This window comes from Xenopus laevis, chromosome 2S, assembly GCF_017654675.1.
Source record: "Xenopus laevis strain J_2021 chromosome 2S, Xenopus_laevis_v10.1, whole genome shotgun sequence".
In the NCBI taxonomy this organism is placed as follows: domain Eukaryota; kingdom Metazoa; phylum Chordata; class Amphibia; order Anura; family Pipidae; genus Xenopus; species Xenopus laevis.
In genome coordinates, this window is record NC_054374.1 from 133,438,129 (window position 1) to 133,454,129 (window position 16,001).

Below are 16,001 nucleotides of genomic sequence, written 5' to 3' on the forward strand. Positions count from 1 at the left end.
ACAGCTATGAATGCTTTAATAAAAAATAGAAATTAGATTTCATGTTTAATTTGAAAAGGACTTTTATAATACAGATTTTTGTCTGGGTGACAGGTCCACTTTAAGGGTGTGTTTTAACATGACTTCAATTTTTCACATATGATTGATGAGGGATTTCCCTGCAGTGAGCACTAACCATTTGGTTTTTTGGTGTGCTACCACCTTTAATGTGGATATGATCTTAAAAGTTCTTGTGGTAATATGGGTGTGGTTTACAGTGGGTGTGGTTTAAAATGGGGAGTGGCCAACACTGACTGCTTTTATCGGCCCTCCACCACATAGGCCAGTAAAATTTTGGCCCTCCGTTCCACAGAAGTTGGACAGCACTGAGTTAGGGAATAGAGCTTCTTAAGGCCCATACAAGGGCCGATAAAAGCTGCCAACAGACTGAGTTGGCAGTTTATTGGCCGTGTGTGGGGCCATCCAATGGGCTTCCCCCGATCAATATCTGGCTGAAAGTCGGCCAGATCTCGATCATTCAGGTTAAAAAATCCTGTCGGATTGCGTCCGCATCCGTGCGTTTATGCGTTCCCGTGATCCGACCGGCCGTATCAGATGCATTATGATCCGATCGTTGAGCCCTAGGGTCCATGATCGAATCAGCCTGATATCGCCCACTTTAATTTGGACATTGCCAAATGATCTCTATGTCTATTGCCACCTTAAGGCGATTGTGCGCCGATGTTAGGGAAGTAAGCGTGTAGGTATAGGTTTAGTTAGTGGGGAGCTACAGTGGCAACTTGGACACTGTACGTGTGGTCACGGCAGAGTAAGGTTGATGGTTGGATTCCCCCTCGAAACAGCTAATGGCACTTTGTGCATGCATTCTGTGGAAAAAGGCCCTGGAGGTTTTGGTGAGACATGCTCTAGCTGTTTGTGTGAGTGTGTGTGAGCTAGGTTCAGAAAGAGAGAGAAGGAGAGCATTTGCAGAAGTAATAAGTATTGTATAATTATGTCTAATTATATAAACTATAATAATGTCGGCAGACCAGAGCCCAGGTCTTAAGTTTACCTCGCTGCAAGAACCTGTTCATCAATAAATTGTGTCTGAGTTCATCGCACTTGTGTGTGAAGATGCCTGATTCTTTAAGCAAAGGCTGTACATGTTACAGTAACACACGCACCATACCCCTAGGAATGTAATGTTACACTTAGGTGTAAAGTACAGGTAGTACAAGTACTTGCATTTCAAGAATGACATACAGGTATAGGATCCCTTATCCGGAAACCCGATATCCAGAAAGCTCCGAATTACGGAATGGCTGTCTCCCATAGACTCCATATTATCCAAATAATCCAAATTTTTAAAAATGATTTCCTTTTTCTCTGTAATAATAAAACAGTAGCTTGTACTTGATCCCAACTAAGATATAATTAATCCTTATTGGAAGCAAAACCAGCCTAATAGGTTTATTTAATGTTTAAATGAATTTTTAGTAGACTTAAGGCATGAAGCCTTAAGCAAACCCCAGGTCCCGAGAATTCTGGATAACAGGTCCAATACCTGTACTTATGGGGGCATCAATACTGATGCCCGTGGGCCACCCTTATGCAGACGTATTAGGTGCACTAGGGAGGTGCAAAAAGTTCAGTTCTGTATGGGGGGCACATAGTGTTGTTAGGCACTCCATGGCAGCCATAGCATAAGTCCTCTTGCACTTTTCACCCTTAGTATATAAGCCAAAGTTTGTTTTATCTCTTTAAATAACAAATGTTATGGTTGTTCATGATCACTTTTCCTATGTACCTAAAACACTGCTACAGTTTGTCACTGCCCTGCTTGCATGGGCGTCCACAGACAGGGGCAAGGGTACTTCATAATAAAGGATTTTCCCTTATCATATGTATACATATATTGTTTTGTTATTTTTTTTATATGAACACATTTTAAAATTACCATTAAGAACCAGCAATAATTTTATAAAAGGCTTAAAGGAGAAGGAGAGGATAAAAATAAGTAAGCTTTATCAGAAAGGTCTATAAAAATACACCAGTAAACTTTCAAAGTTATGCTGTTCAGAGTCCTCTGTCAAAAGAAACACAGCATTTCTTTCCTTCTATTGTGTATACATGGACTTCTGTATCAGACTTCCTGTTTTGAGCATGCTCAGTTTACTCCTCTCTCCCCCTCCCTTTCCCCCTTCCCTGCTGTAACCTGAGCCCAGAGCTATGAATGAGCAGGGAGAGACTCAGGCAGGAAGTGACATAACACCAAACTCATATGGCAGCTGCTATTCTAAACAAACAGAGAGAGCTTCTAGAGCTGTTTACTTAGGTATGGTAAAGCTTTCTGCAGAATAAATATAGTGTTATAGCTTGTACTATTGTGGTTAATCTATTGGCAATAAACTGCTTCGGTATCTTTCCTTCTCCTTTAAATCTTGTAGTCAGCACCCCTTCAAGGGGAGGGGGAGGGCTTTTGTGCCTAGGGGGTTTCCTTCTCCTTTAAGGTTTTCTGGTGGGCCCATAGCATCACAGTTCTACATTGATTGTGGTATGTTCTAATAGATGCTTCACAGACAGCAATCATACCTCCCAACATTTTGGAAGTAAAAAGAGGGACAAAAAATTTTTTCCGCATGTAGCGCAGCAATTTTTTGACCACACCCCTTTGTGTGGCCACACCCCCTAATTACCATGTTTGTTTTGCAAAATTTGGCAGGTTATGAAAGTTTGAAAATATTTCTCCTTATCTAAACTGTGTTTTTGTGTCTCAAAATTGTTACAAAGTATCTTATTTGCACCTGTTATCTATTCTGGGCTCTCTGCTAAAAGCCAATTAAGTGAGAAACTTTGTTTCTTTTTCTGGCTGTTCAGTGCAGAGAAAAGAGGGACTTTCCAGTACAGGTATAGGATCCCTTATCCGGAATCCCATAGACTCCATTTTATCCAAATAATCCAAATTTTTAAAAATGATTTCCTTTTTCTCCGTAATAATAAAACAGTACCTTGTACTTGATCCAAACTAAGATATAATTAATCCTTATTGGAAGCAAAACCAGCCTATTGGGTTTATTTAATGTTTAAATTAATTTCTAATAGACTTAAGGCATGAAGACCCAAATTACGGAAAGATCCGTTATCCGGCAAACCCCAGGTCCCGAGCATTCTGGATAACAGGTCCCATACCTGTACAAATGAGGGACTGCGGGTTGAGCTGTCAAAAGAGGGACTGTCCCTCCGAAAAAAGGGACAGTTGGGAGGTATGAGCAGTGATGTACTTGAGTGTATGGAATAGAAACATCTTGCATTTTATCGAGGGACTCCAGTATAGTTTGGGAAATGGGCATTGTTGAAAGCAACTTTAAGTGGGTGCCAGAGTGTAGAATTACTGAGGCATGCTTCTAGAATATGATGGTCTCTAGAGAGAGGTGCTGCAAGTTTAAAGAAATAATTAGGAAGCATTCGCTAGCTATATAAAGAAGATGGTCATCAGCAGAAAGTGGAAGGGAGTCAAGACAATTGAGCTTTTTCTTATTGAATAACAAATGTAATACAGGGTCAGCTGAGTGATTTTAGTAATAGCTGTGGCTTTTGTCATGAACTGCTGAAAAACTGTCCCTCGTCATGCCAACTGCACTTGCATCTGGATCTCTAAAGCGGATCAGCATCAGCATTGCTTACACTGACACTGGTGTTATCACAGCAGTGATGGAAGCATTAAATACCCTTTCTTTGGAATTTAAAAAGATAGCAATGGATAACGAGTGTCCTTATCAGCAATAACTGTAGTGATTTTAGCCTTTTATGTGCCAATAGGTCCAGAATCCAATAACAGCATGCAGTAACTGGAGTTTAGTTTGAGCCCTGTTGAAGATAAAGTATGAAGACCTGTTCTTGCAGTGTTTCTGAAGAAACTGAAGCAATGGAATAATTCAGGCTGATCTAAAATTCACATTTATTAAACAAGCGGTAGGGTCCGGCTGATTTACCCTTAAAATGATCCCACCATGTTCTGCCCTTGCACCCAGATGATTTCATTTCAGAGACAGAGATGCTAGAGCAAGAACTAAACCCTAAAAATTAGTAAATCTCAGTTGCAACTCTACAGTAATAGTTTTACATAATTATTGCCTAATTATTCTCTTGAGATCCACACAGAATTGGCCTAGATTAAATTATATAAAATATTATATGCAATCTTAGAACCATGGGTTTTGTGTCGCTGTAAAGCTTCTTTTTACAGTATATAGTAACTCTGTGGACATTTCTTTGTAAGCATTATTGCTACTTTAAATGTAGTTATAGGCATGATAGGTCCACTTCATTGTAGTTTCACTTAATAATAAAATGTCAAAGAGCACAAAAAAGATTATTAAAGCCACTATATAGCATAAATGAATTTGTCATTTATGGCTGTAAAGCAATTTTCTGGTTAGCCTATTACTGGTATGGGATCTGTTATCCGGAAACCTGTTATCCAGAAAGATGGATTATGGAAAGGCCATCTCCCATAGACTCCATTTTATCCAAATAATCCAAATTTTTAAAAATGGTTTCCTTTTTCTCTGTAACAATTAAACAGTAGCTTGTACTTGATCCCAACTGAGATATAATTAATCCTTATTGGAAGCAAAACCAGCTTATTGGGTCTATTTAATGTTTACATGATTTTCATGTAGACTTAAATTGGACCTGTCAACCAGATCAACCAGATACAAAAATCTGTATAATAAAAGTCCTTTTCAAATTAAACATGAAATCCAATTTCTATTTTTTATTAAAGCATTCATAGCTGTTGTTAGCTCATTTAAAAATCTCAGCTGTCAATCAAATATTGTCTGCCCCTCCTCTATGCCCTGGGTATAGAGATGGGCAGACAATTACTTTCACTTTCCATTCAGCACTTCCTAGATGTCACTGCTCTCCACATATTCCCTCATTCTCTTTACCATTTAATTGTGTAGCCAGGGCATGGGGATGGACATCAGGTCCCCCATTCTGGTGCACAAACAAGATTCTGAGATGATGCAAGGCTTGGCTCCTGCCTGCTTGCTATAATTTTGAAATCCCAGACTGAAGGAAGCAAGATTTAAATAATTTATATAGTGTAATTAAAGTTCATTTTGCTTGACTAATGTGATAAAATAGGATTTGGAATAATTTTTTGGGTGATGAGTCCCCTTTAAGGTATGAAGATCCAAATTATGGGAATATCTATTATCCAGAAAAACCCCAGGTCCCGAACATACAGTATATATATATATATATATATATATATATTTATATATATATATATATATATATATATAAATATATATATATAGTCAAATACAAGAGTCCTCTGCACTCAACCCATTATCAATATATTTAAGACAGCGACATTTTGTGCATACTGCTACTAAAAAATGCCTTACCCTTTAAACAAAACAGGGATTGTTTGTCCATATATTGCAATATATTTAAGCTGGCCAACTACGTCAAAGTCATCCCATATCTGGCCAGTCCTATGCTCAATTTTATCTGATTCATTAAGAATTCTATTGCTTCATTATACATTTTACAAAGGGACTAGGTATTACCTGCAACTTAACTTGCTGCTTTCAAAGTAAACCTCCATACTTGGCTGCCCTTTTATTAGACACCAGTGGGATCACCTGACTATAGCTGGGAAGGGTGGGAGCTACAACATGGAGCTGGTCACTGCTCCTGTATAAACTATAACAAACAAGGGAAAGTTGTGCTCACCACTATTTTTTAAAACCATTAGGCGGGGGTGCAATGAGGCTGTGACCACAAAATACATATAGTCAAATACTCCATGTTGTAGCTCCTACCCTTCCCAGCTATAGTCAGGTGATCCCACTGGTGTCTAATAAAAGGGCAGCCAAGTATGGAGGTTTACTTTGAAAGCAGCAAGTTAAGTTGCAGGTAATACCTAGTCCCTTTGTAAAATGTATAATGAAGCAATAGAATTCTTAATGAATCAGATAAAATTGAGCATAGGACTGGCCAGATATGGGATGACTTTGACGTAGTTGGCCAGCTTAAATATATTGCAATATATGGACAAACAATCCCTGTTTTGTTTAAAGGGTAAGGCATTTTTTAGTAGCAGTATGCACAAAATGTCGCTGTCTTAAATATATTGATAATGGGTTGAGTGCAGAGGACTCTTGTATTTGTCTATATGTATTTTGTGGTCACACCCTCGTTGCACCCCCGCCTAATGGTTTTAAAAAATAGTGGTGAGCACAACTTTCCCTTGTTTGTTATATATATATATATACATACAGTTTGTTGTTTGTAGCAAATCGAATCTGCATGTAGTTTTAAAGGGAACAATAAATTACCTCCTTTTGACATGCAGACAAAGACAAGAGGTCCTCTGCACACAGCCCATTCTCAATATAAACAGGACATTAAGACGTTTTGAGCATTAGGCTACCACAATTGTCCTCTCCTGGGGATTGTTTGTCCATATATTGCTAATTATACTGTATATTCAAGCTGGTCAACAATGTCAAAGTTAAAGTCATCCTTGGTCTGGCGAGTCCTACAATTTAAGCTGATTCATTAAGAAATCTACTACTTCCTTACACATTATACACAGGGACTAAGTTTTACCTGCAACATGCCTGCTTTCAAGGCTTAAATCAGGTGCATAAACACTATCTGAATTTCCAAAAAATATATATATTTGTTTTTTTGTTTGTTCTTTACACAGACATACCCGATTATACAGATTGAAATAAAACCATGATATGCCTTTGGCTCATAGAAACTATTTCCCAACACCACTTATGCTCACAGAGTCGATCAACCCCTTCATTACCTTGCTCCATTGTGAAGTGATGGATTCAATTCAAAGGAACAAGATGAAGCAGAGGTTGTATGATATTGCCAGCCTAATAGGGGAAATGATGCGTCAGAGGCAGATTATCATGGTTTTATTTCAATATGTGGAATCAGGCATCATGGTGTAAAAAAAATATTTACAGGTATGGGATCCATTATCCGGAAATCTAGAAAGCTCCAAGTTACGGAATCCATTTATCCAAATAATCCAAATTTTTAAAAACAATTTCCTTTTCCTCTGTAATAATTAAACAGTGCTTTATACATGACTCAAACTAAGATATAATTAATCCAAATTGGAAGCAAAACCAGATCATTGGGTTGATTTAATGTGTTCATGATTTTCTATCAGATTTAAGGTACTAGGATCCAAATTTTGGAAAGATCCATTATCCCGAGCATTCTGGATAACAGATCCCATACCTGTATATTTAAATTTCTTTTTGGAACATTTTTCAAATATGCCTGATTGAATGAGCACATATCACTCCCCTGTAAGAAAAACATAAAAATTCACATTGCCTTAATTTCTAAAGGTCTTCTATCTACAGAACACACAGTAAAAGAAAAATGCACTAATGGGTTTATGAAAGATTCAGCCACATATACAGTAAATACTGTAGGTTTTATAATCCTTTTCAGACATGTGCTGTGGTTATTTATTCATTTTGTACTCACTGAGGAGCCATTGTTAGCCTTGCAGTTGTAGCAACAAAAGATCAGCACTTCACAGTGAATAATAATCTGTAAAGGATTGGGATTTAGAACCAAAAGTCACTTTTTTCCAACACTTTTTATGTATCTGTCATTATTATGTTTGCAAAAAAATGCCATTGCAGGGATTTGTAGCAATAACTATAACACTACTGGATTTATATGTGAAAAAACACAAGAGCTGATTATTAGTAACGACTGTGGTTCTTTTGCGATTGGTTCTTTCTATTGTTTCCATCAATTTTTGGAATAAGAAAGGTTTTTGAAATCAGGCTAGAGAGAGAGAGAGAGAGAGAGAGAGAGAGAGAGAGAGATATTTGGGGTTGCTATTACATTAAGCTCCTCTTGCAGAAGAATTTGTAAGTGAAACTATATATTGGACTAATAAAAGCATGTTTCTTGTGTGTTTATTAGGTCCAGGGATTGAGAGAAAAGAAATGAAATCTATACTAATGATAAAGTATTAATTATAGTGACCCATCCTTGAATGTGGTGGGAAATGGTAACTAGGGATGCACCGAATCCAGGATTCGGTTCGGGATATGGCCTTTTTCAGCAGGATTCGGATTCGGCCAAATCCTTGTGCCTGGCCAAACCGAATCCTAATTTGCATATGTAAATTAGGGGTGGGTAGACAAATCACGTGACTTTTCATCACAAAAGAAGAATGTTTTCCACTTTTTCCTTACCTGCCCCTAATTTACAAATTCGAATTCGGTTCGTTATTCAGATGAATCTTTCACCAAGGATTCGGGGATTCGGCCGAATCCCAAATAGTGGATTCGGTGCATCCCTGATGGTAACATGGGCCTTATGCTTCAGAAAGCTAAATGTGTTAAAGTTGTCTGTCCGGAAGCCTCATGGTTGGTTAGTGAGGACTGAGTTGGAAGTTGATATTTGGGGCAGGCAGGTTAGGCAAGTACTGGAACAGGCAAAGTAGGTATTGTAGCTAGGTAGAACTATGAACTATGGAGAGAAAGAGGAAACTCACAGGTCCACATCGCGGCCACTCTTTCGTTGTGTCCAGTCCCAATAGTGTGCTGGCTCCCTCTTACTGGTCTCCAATCCAGTGGACATCATATATGGGGGGTTAGGTAGGTGAGAAAGCCAATCCACACACTTTGAATAAAAATCACTGTCCGGCTTTATTGAAATAATTAAAACAACAGACAGGCATCTTTAGCAGTTGTACTCCTACCCTATGACATGTTGAATCACCTGTCTGTTGTTTTAATTTTTTCAATAAAGCCGGACAGTGATTTTTATCCAAAGTGTGTGGATTGGCTTTCTCACCTACCTAACCCCCCACATAGAACTATGAACTATGCCCACAAGGCATGAAACGCATAAGGCCACCCCTTGAGATGTTCCTTTTGTTTAATAAATTACCTTTTATTTGCATCATACTTCGGAGTGAAGTCCGGTTTTTGTGCCAGCCTACAATTGACTGACTTTACAGGCAACACTGGCAAAGCTCGATAGTGAGGTGTAAAGAGTCATTACAAAGGTTGGGTCAAAGTCCAGGTACAGGTCAGGAAAGGCAACGTTCAACAGAATAAAAAGCCAAGGTCAAACACAAGTACAATAAGAGCAGTGTGAACCAATAGGAACAAGGTAGGAGGACCTACAACTTGGCAAAGGCATTAGTGACAGTGGGGACTAAAGGAGAACTAAACCTTAACATTGAATATGGCTAAAACTGCCATATTTTATATACTGAACTTATTGCACCAGCCTAAACTTTAATCTTCTCAATAGCAGCAATGATCCACGACATTGTCATAAGGGGTCACCATCTTGGAAAGTGTCTGTGACACTCCCATGCTCAGTGGGCTCTGAGCAGCTGTTGAGAAGCTAAGCTTAGGGGTCGTCACTAATTATCAAGCAGAAAATGAGGTTGGTCTGTAATAGAAGCTGATGCTACAGGGCTGATTATTAAATTCTGATGCTAATTGCACTGGTTTCTGTGCTGACATGTAGTAATTATGTGCATTGATTACTAATCAGCCTTATATTGTGACATTTATATTCTATTTGTACTGTATATTGTGAGTGGGTCCCTAAGCTCAGTAAGTGACAGCAGCACAGAGCATGTGCAGTGAATCAGCAGAAAAGAAGATGGGGAGCTACTGGGGCATCTTTGGAGGCAGAGATCTTTACTGCTAAGGGTCTGTGGTTGCCTTGGGCTGGTACAGAAACACAAAACATAATGTACAATATTTCTAGATACTTCTTTAGTTAAGCTTTAGTTCTCCTTTAAATATTCAATCTTCACGTGACACATGGTGCATTCCATTTGCACAGAGCTGTCTCTTCAGTGCCAAAATGAGCTTTATAACTTCACAGCACTGGCATGATGCTGACATTATCCCACATACTGTATTTGGTGCAGTGTCAGATGCTTTCACAATATCTTGAGTCATCTTTCTTCGAAACAGTAACATTTCCTAAGGACATTAGAAAATAAGATATTTGGTGCATTCAGAAAGGGTACTATGAAGCTTAGCAAAGTGATTGTTGCTGTAATTATGTACAGTGTTGTGAGATTCCTTAGCCAAGGTCAGATAACTGAGAAACATCTGATGGGTGAGGTTACTATTTCTCAACTGAATTGTATGTTTGGTGTTGTCATTTGCCTAGTATGAACCCAGGATTACTTGGATGACAGTAAAAATAGTAAAGGCAGCCAGCCAGTTAAGTGGTTTTCCAAAGACATTTCTAGGCTCATTGTTGAAACGGTTCATAGAGTTGTGATGCCAATTAAAAAGTTCAGTAATGGGTTTTTTACGCAACAAGAAGAAAATGTGTAGAGCAAAAAACCAAAAGCATAAAGCAAGCATATGATAGTGGCAGGAGCCATGGGTTGCAATGACTCATTTATACCATTGCTCTGGAAAAACATTCATTGATGTAGGGAAGGCCTCCAGACATTGATCATATCTCTTTATTTCTGCTCCTGCTGTAACCAGTAGCCAAACAAGGCAGTGTGTAAGTTGTTAGGGTTATAATACAGAATAATGTGAGGTGAATTTACTAACACTGGTTCCTTATTGCACCCGTTTAGATACTATTAGCAAACAATCACCAAACATTTTTTATCAGTTTCCTAAAAATTAGAAAATTACAACAAAGATCTAATAAGTTGCCAATGCTGCTAAACACTGCCCTAAAATTGTTTTTTACTTCTGTGAGTATGAATCCACATGCATGTGTAAGAGCACTAAATGCACTCTCTAATAAGCATTCTTAAATGCAATGCTGCTAAACACTAGGCAGCTCTGTATTCATAGGGCGAACACAGGTCTCACCCCATAAATACCTGCAGGACACAGGGCACAGAGTGTAAAAACATGGTGATTGGTGCACATTTTTTGCTCATTGAACCCTGCCTTGCATGCAGTGCTATTGTGCATAAAATATAAAAGTATCTGAATTTATGCACATATGTAAAGTATTGAGTTGTCTAATGAATGTGTATATTGTAAGTGTATAAATCATCAATGTGTATGTATTTTGTATTTTATATATATATATATATATATATATATATATATATATATATATATATATATATATATATATCTATATCTATATATATCTATATATATATCTATATATATATCTATATATATCTATATATATATATATATATATATATAAATAGAAGATCAGCATTCACTGTATTATGGTGAAAAAGTGTCGATTTATTTCACACAATTTTACATCTTATCCGACGTTTCGGTCCCACATGGGTCCCCATCGGAGTAAGTTCTGTCAACTCCCCATTGCAAAGGAGAACTAATGCTTAACTAAAGTAGCTAGAAATGTTGTACATTATGTTGTGGGCTTCTGTACCAGTCCAAGGCAACCACAGCCCTTTACAGGGAAGATCTGTATCCCAAAAGATGCCCCAGTAGCTCCCCATCTTCTTTTCTGCTGATTCACTGCACATGCTCTGTTCTGCCGTCACTTACTGAGCTTAGGGACCCACTCACAATATACAGTAACATAGAATATGTCACAATATAAGGCTGATTAGTAATTAATACAGATAATTACTACATGACAGCACATAAACCAGTGCAATTAGCATCAGAATTTAATAATCAGCCCTGTAGCACCAGCTTATCTTACAGGCCAACCTCGTTTTCTGCTTGATGATTTGTGACGACCCCTAAGCTTAGCTTCTCAACAGCTGCTCAGAGCCCACTGAGCATGTGAGTGTCACAGACACTTTCCAAGATGGTGACCCCCTGTGACAAGTTTGAAGTCCTGGACCATTGCTGCTATTGACAAGCTGAAACTTTAGGCTGGTGCAATAAGTTCAGTCAGGGGTGATCCTGGAGCTGCTGCCATCCTCCCACTCTGCGCTTAAAACATCATAGTTGGAGAGGGTAAAAGGGGGCAGTGGCATAACTACCGAGGGAGCAGGGGGTGTAAGTGCAATTGCGTCAGTAAGTAAACCGCACCTCTAGCGTGTCGGGGGGAGGGGCCCCAGGTGAACACCCTGTGCCCGGACCTGCAAGCATTTAGTTCTATTACTAAAAGGGGGCTGCATCGCTAGTACAATTGGCGCAAATAAAACCTGGAAATTCGGCTCTTAAAGTTGTGGTTTTTGCCGCCCCTTGTAACTGGCTCACTCCCGTCTGAGGCAAGGTTCTCACTTTGCCTCATCCCAGGAGCGGCCCTGTGTTCAGTCTGTAGAATATGGCATTTTAAGCCATATACATTTTTAGGGTTCTCCTTTAAAAAAATTAATGATTCAAGAACAGAATATTTGTAATAAGAACAGGTATTTGCTCATTGTGGTGCATGGTGTTAACCTAAGTTTAGAATGGTAATGCAACATATAGGAATAAAGAAACAATTTATGGTATGCTGATCTATAGCTTCCGCTTTTCCAGACCTTCCATTATGATACAACCATTTTTTTTTCTCGTTTGTCTAAAACAGGTTTAATCATCCACGAAGGATCGTCAGTATATCGAATCTTCAAGAGATGGCAGGCTGTTAATCAGCAATGGAAAGTTCTGAACTATGACAAAACAAAGGACCTTGGAGAACCTTTGGGTGGGACTTCAAAGCTGGGGGGAAGAAACTCACGGACGAACCATTCCTCTCACAATGACAGAGGACCTGGTCGGAGCCAGCGAGTTAGGACTATATTGAACCATCACTGTGGTTATACGATTCTGCACATCCTTAGCCACCTGAGGCCTAATGAACATCGAAGTAGCTCAAACTCCAACAGAGAAGTGGTGATGAGAGTGACAACAGTATGAGGGACTTTTTGTTGGAATAATTAAGAGAATGGGTTCGCTGTTATCCTCGACACTTTCCTATGGATGGCAGCTTGTTGTCAAAGGGGAGGGGAAGAGCTTTGCTTTGATGTGGATCACAAGCGAAATGCGTTGGTTTCACCCAGTGAGCAGGCATTCTAAAGCATTCTGGTCAACCTTCTTCTTATACCAAAAGCCCTGTTTATTTTGTGTTTTTTTTTAGAAGTTGGGCCTTTTTTCAGCTAGTGCTATCCTGTGCAATTTTTCAATTACAAAACCGCCCAACCTCAAGAAAAGCTGAAAACGTAACGGCTCCTTCAAGCATTGTAATTGTCTCCGAGAAATCCCACTTGAGCCATTACTTTTTTTTGAATACGTTGAAAGCACAAGCCAACGTTTTAACAGCAAAAATCACAGGAACACAGGAGTCTTAGCATTTTTACCTCAGATTTACCAAACACAGCAGCTCCACAAAAATTGCAAATCAAGCAGAAATACGGTAAATAAAGTGATTTTCCAACAAGCCCATCTTTCCAGAATTGCAGAACCCGAATGCTAATCATGTGTGAGGGGGGAAAAAAAAGACAATGATACGGTTCAGAAATTTCTAAGCGATGAATAGGTGCAATAAAACATATTTTTACGGCAAAATGGGATCTTTGCAATAAGACGCTTGTACTTTTCCCCTGATTTTACATTTTTCGCATGAGTAAATGTAATTTTTTCCCCCCTCTTTTCTCCCTGCGGGAGGATAGAGAAAAAATATTTATATGCAAATAGTCTCCAACTACATTTCTTTCTATTTACATACTGGGATGTGATATTAAAGCATCAGGATTTCCCTATAACGTCTTGTATTCCATATGGTGTCACTCCACAGAGCAAGAGTTACATACGCTATCATCTGACACATCTTATTCTTTTATACACACTTCTATTGAAATGCACGTCACGTCACATGTGAATCTGCCACGTTAAAGTCAAGCTCACCGTATTTTCCACTTTAAAGGGGAAGTTCAATCTCTTTGTAGAATTCAATTTTACCATGAAGGAGGCATACTGCAGATATTCTCGGAGAATTGTAATTATTTGCCTTATTTGTCCTGCCTTTAGTTGGGAATGTAAAATGGTTAGGCTAGATTATTTACTATTATAACCTAACTTTTATTGAAACAGACATTTAAATATTCTAGCCTGTCATTCAAACTCTTGTCTGGCTGCTAGGGATCAATTTTAGTTCTGTGCTGTACTAGGCACCGGACTGCCAAATGGCCCCTCGTCACTGATATATATATTTATATATATATTTATCTGTCTAGTCATAAGCCCTGGTGTGCCTATATAAATACAGCCCTGCTGGTGACTTGGGCAATGGGGCCATTACAACCAGATAACCAACTAATTTACAAACTAGAGAGCAGCAGAACAAAACATCAGGTAACTAAAATGGTAACCTGTTCCTTTAATATGCTGTGGGTTAAGACTACCTGCCTTAATTTCAGTTTGGCCCGAGCAAATCTTTATCTGTATGGCCTTCATTACTACCCTACAGTCATTCCAATACTCAAATAGAAGATGAAGTCACATGCCAGCCAGAGGCACTAATAAAAGGCAAATAATTCAACCAATACAAATATAAAGACAAACAGATGTCAGTATCTTCCATAAAGGGGTAAATACATAAATATCATGTTATTATGCTTAGGTTTCTTTTATACAATGGAGAGCTTTGTACATAGTGTATGTTGGGTTATATTAACCCTTATGTGACACTTTTGTGCTTTGTCCTGGCTTCTGGGATGTGCATCTATACCACCCCTGAGCAAGAATGCCTTAATGCAAATTGTGATTTTTTTTTTGTAGTGGATAAAGTTAGGACTGTCTTTATGGTACTGGGGCCCAGGCCAAACAGTGTATTGGACACCCAAACATTTATTGTCTGGTATTGTCTCATTAGCTGCAATACATTTTCTTTTGGGAGCAGTATGCCCAGAACACCTTAAGGGCTGTAGTTTGCCATCATGTTATAAAGAATTGTTCGACAGTCACAATTAATTTTCAGAGGTCCCCACTGCTACTATAGGCACCATCTCTCCCTACTATACCTGCTATCCCACAGCCACACTCCCTTCCCAGAGACTATTATCCCACTGCTACTATAGGCACCATCTCTCCCTACTATACCTGCTATCCCACAGCCACACTCCCTTCCCAGAGACTATTATCCCACTGCTGCTATAGGCACCATCTCTCCCTACTATACCTGCTATCCCACAGCCACACTCCCTTCCCAGAGACTATTATCCCACTGCTGCTATAGGCACCATTTCTCCCTACTTTACCTGCTATCCAACAGCCACAGTCCCTTCCCAGAGACTATTATCCCACTGTTACTTTAGACACCATCTCTCCCTACTATACCTGCTATCCCACAGCCACTGTCCCTTCCCAGAGACTATTATCCCACTGCTACTATAGGTACCATCTCTCCCTACTATACCTGCTATCCCACAGCTACAGTCCTTTTTACCACTTACCAAGGTTATCTTCTTTCCAAGTGACAATCGAGGGCCTCAAATGGAGATAAAGCAAAAGGTACTGTAAGTGCAGGAGACTGCAAATGAAAATCAGGGGTTTTGAAATACAGGTGTAGCGCTATAATAAATTGAGTGGCATTGTCTCTATTATGAGCTTACTTTCAAATATAATTGTGCCACAGATAAGACCTTTCTCTCAGGTGTAAGCCCTCGCAATGGTGTGGATGAAGAGTGTAGTGCAATTGTAACAATGTACGTATACACAAGAACTGGGTGCCAGTTGTTCTTTTATACTTAAACAGGTACTGAGTTTATTTACAAGATGATCCACATCGGAGTACATAGAACATATAGCATAAAGGATTAGTTTACACTCACAGTACCAAAGAACACAGCTTGATCCCCTCCTGTACCCCAGCTTACAGCCTGTGCCCTAAGTGGAACCTAGGGGAAATTCTACCATCCCTAAGTCTATACATTTAGTCCCTACTTCTGGGTTATTAGTACCCGGGATCTTAATCCCTCTGACTTTCCTCTTCGGAGCCTTGATCTGCTCAACTATATAAACTATCTATCACTCCGAGAGTGATCTATGAAAGAGTATAGCTATCCACTTTACTAGGGCCTAAGCACC

The 16,001-nt window shown here is 39.0% G+C and overlaps 1 protein-coding gene across 2 annotated transcripts in view; it reads left to right on the forward strand.

The window, feature by feature from the left end:
- The window catches only part of marchf9.S (membrane associated ring-CH-type finger 9 S homeolog), a 113,798-nt gene extending 100,123 nt beyond the window's left edge, over positions 1-13,675 (forward strand). For both annotated transcript variants that reach the window (XM_041584437.1, XM_018250097.2), the window contains one exon: positions 12,505-13,675. In XM_041584437.1, the coding sequence (XP_041440371.1) occupies positions 12,505-12,833 (329 nt within the window). In that variant the 3' untranslated portion in view covers positions 12,834-13,675. The remainder of the gene's footprint in view (positions 1-12,504) is intronic.
- The last annotated feature ends 2,326 nt before the right edge of the window (positions 13,676-16,001 follow it).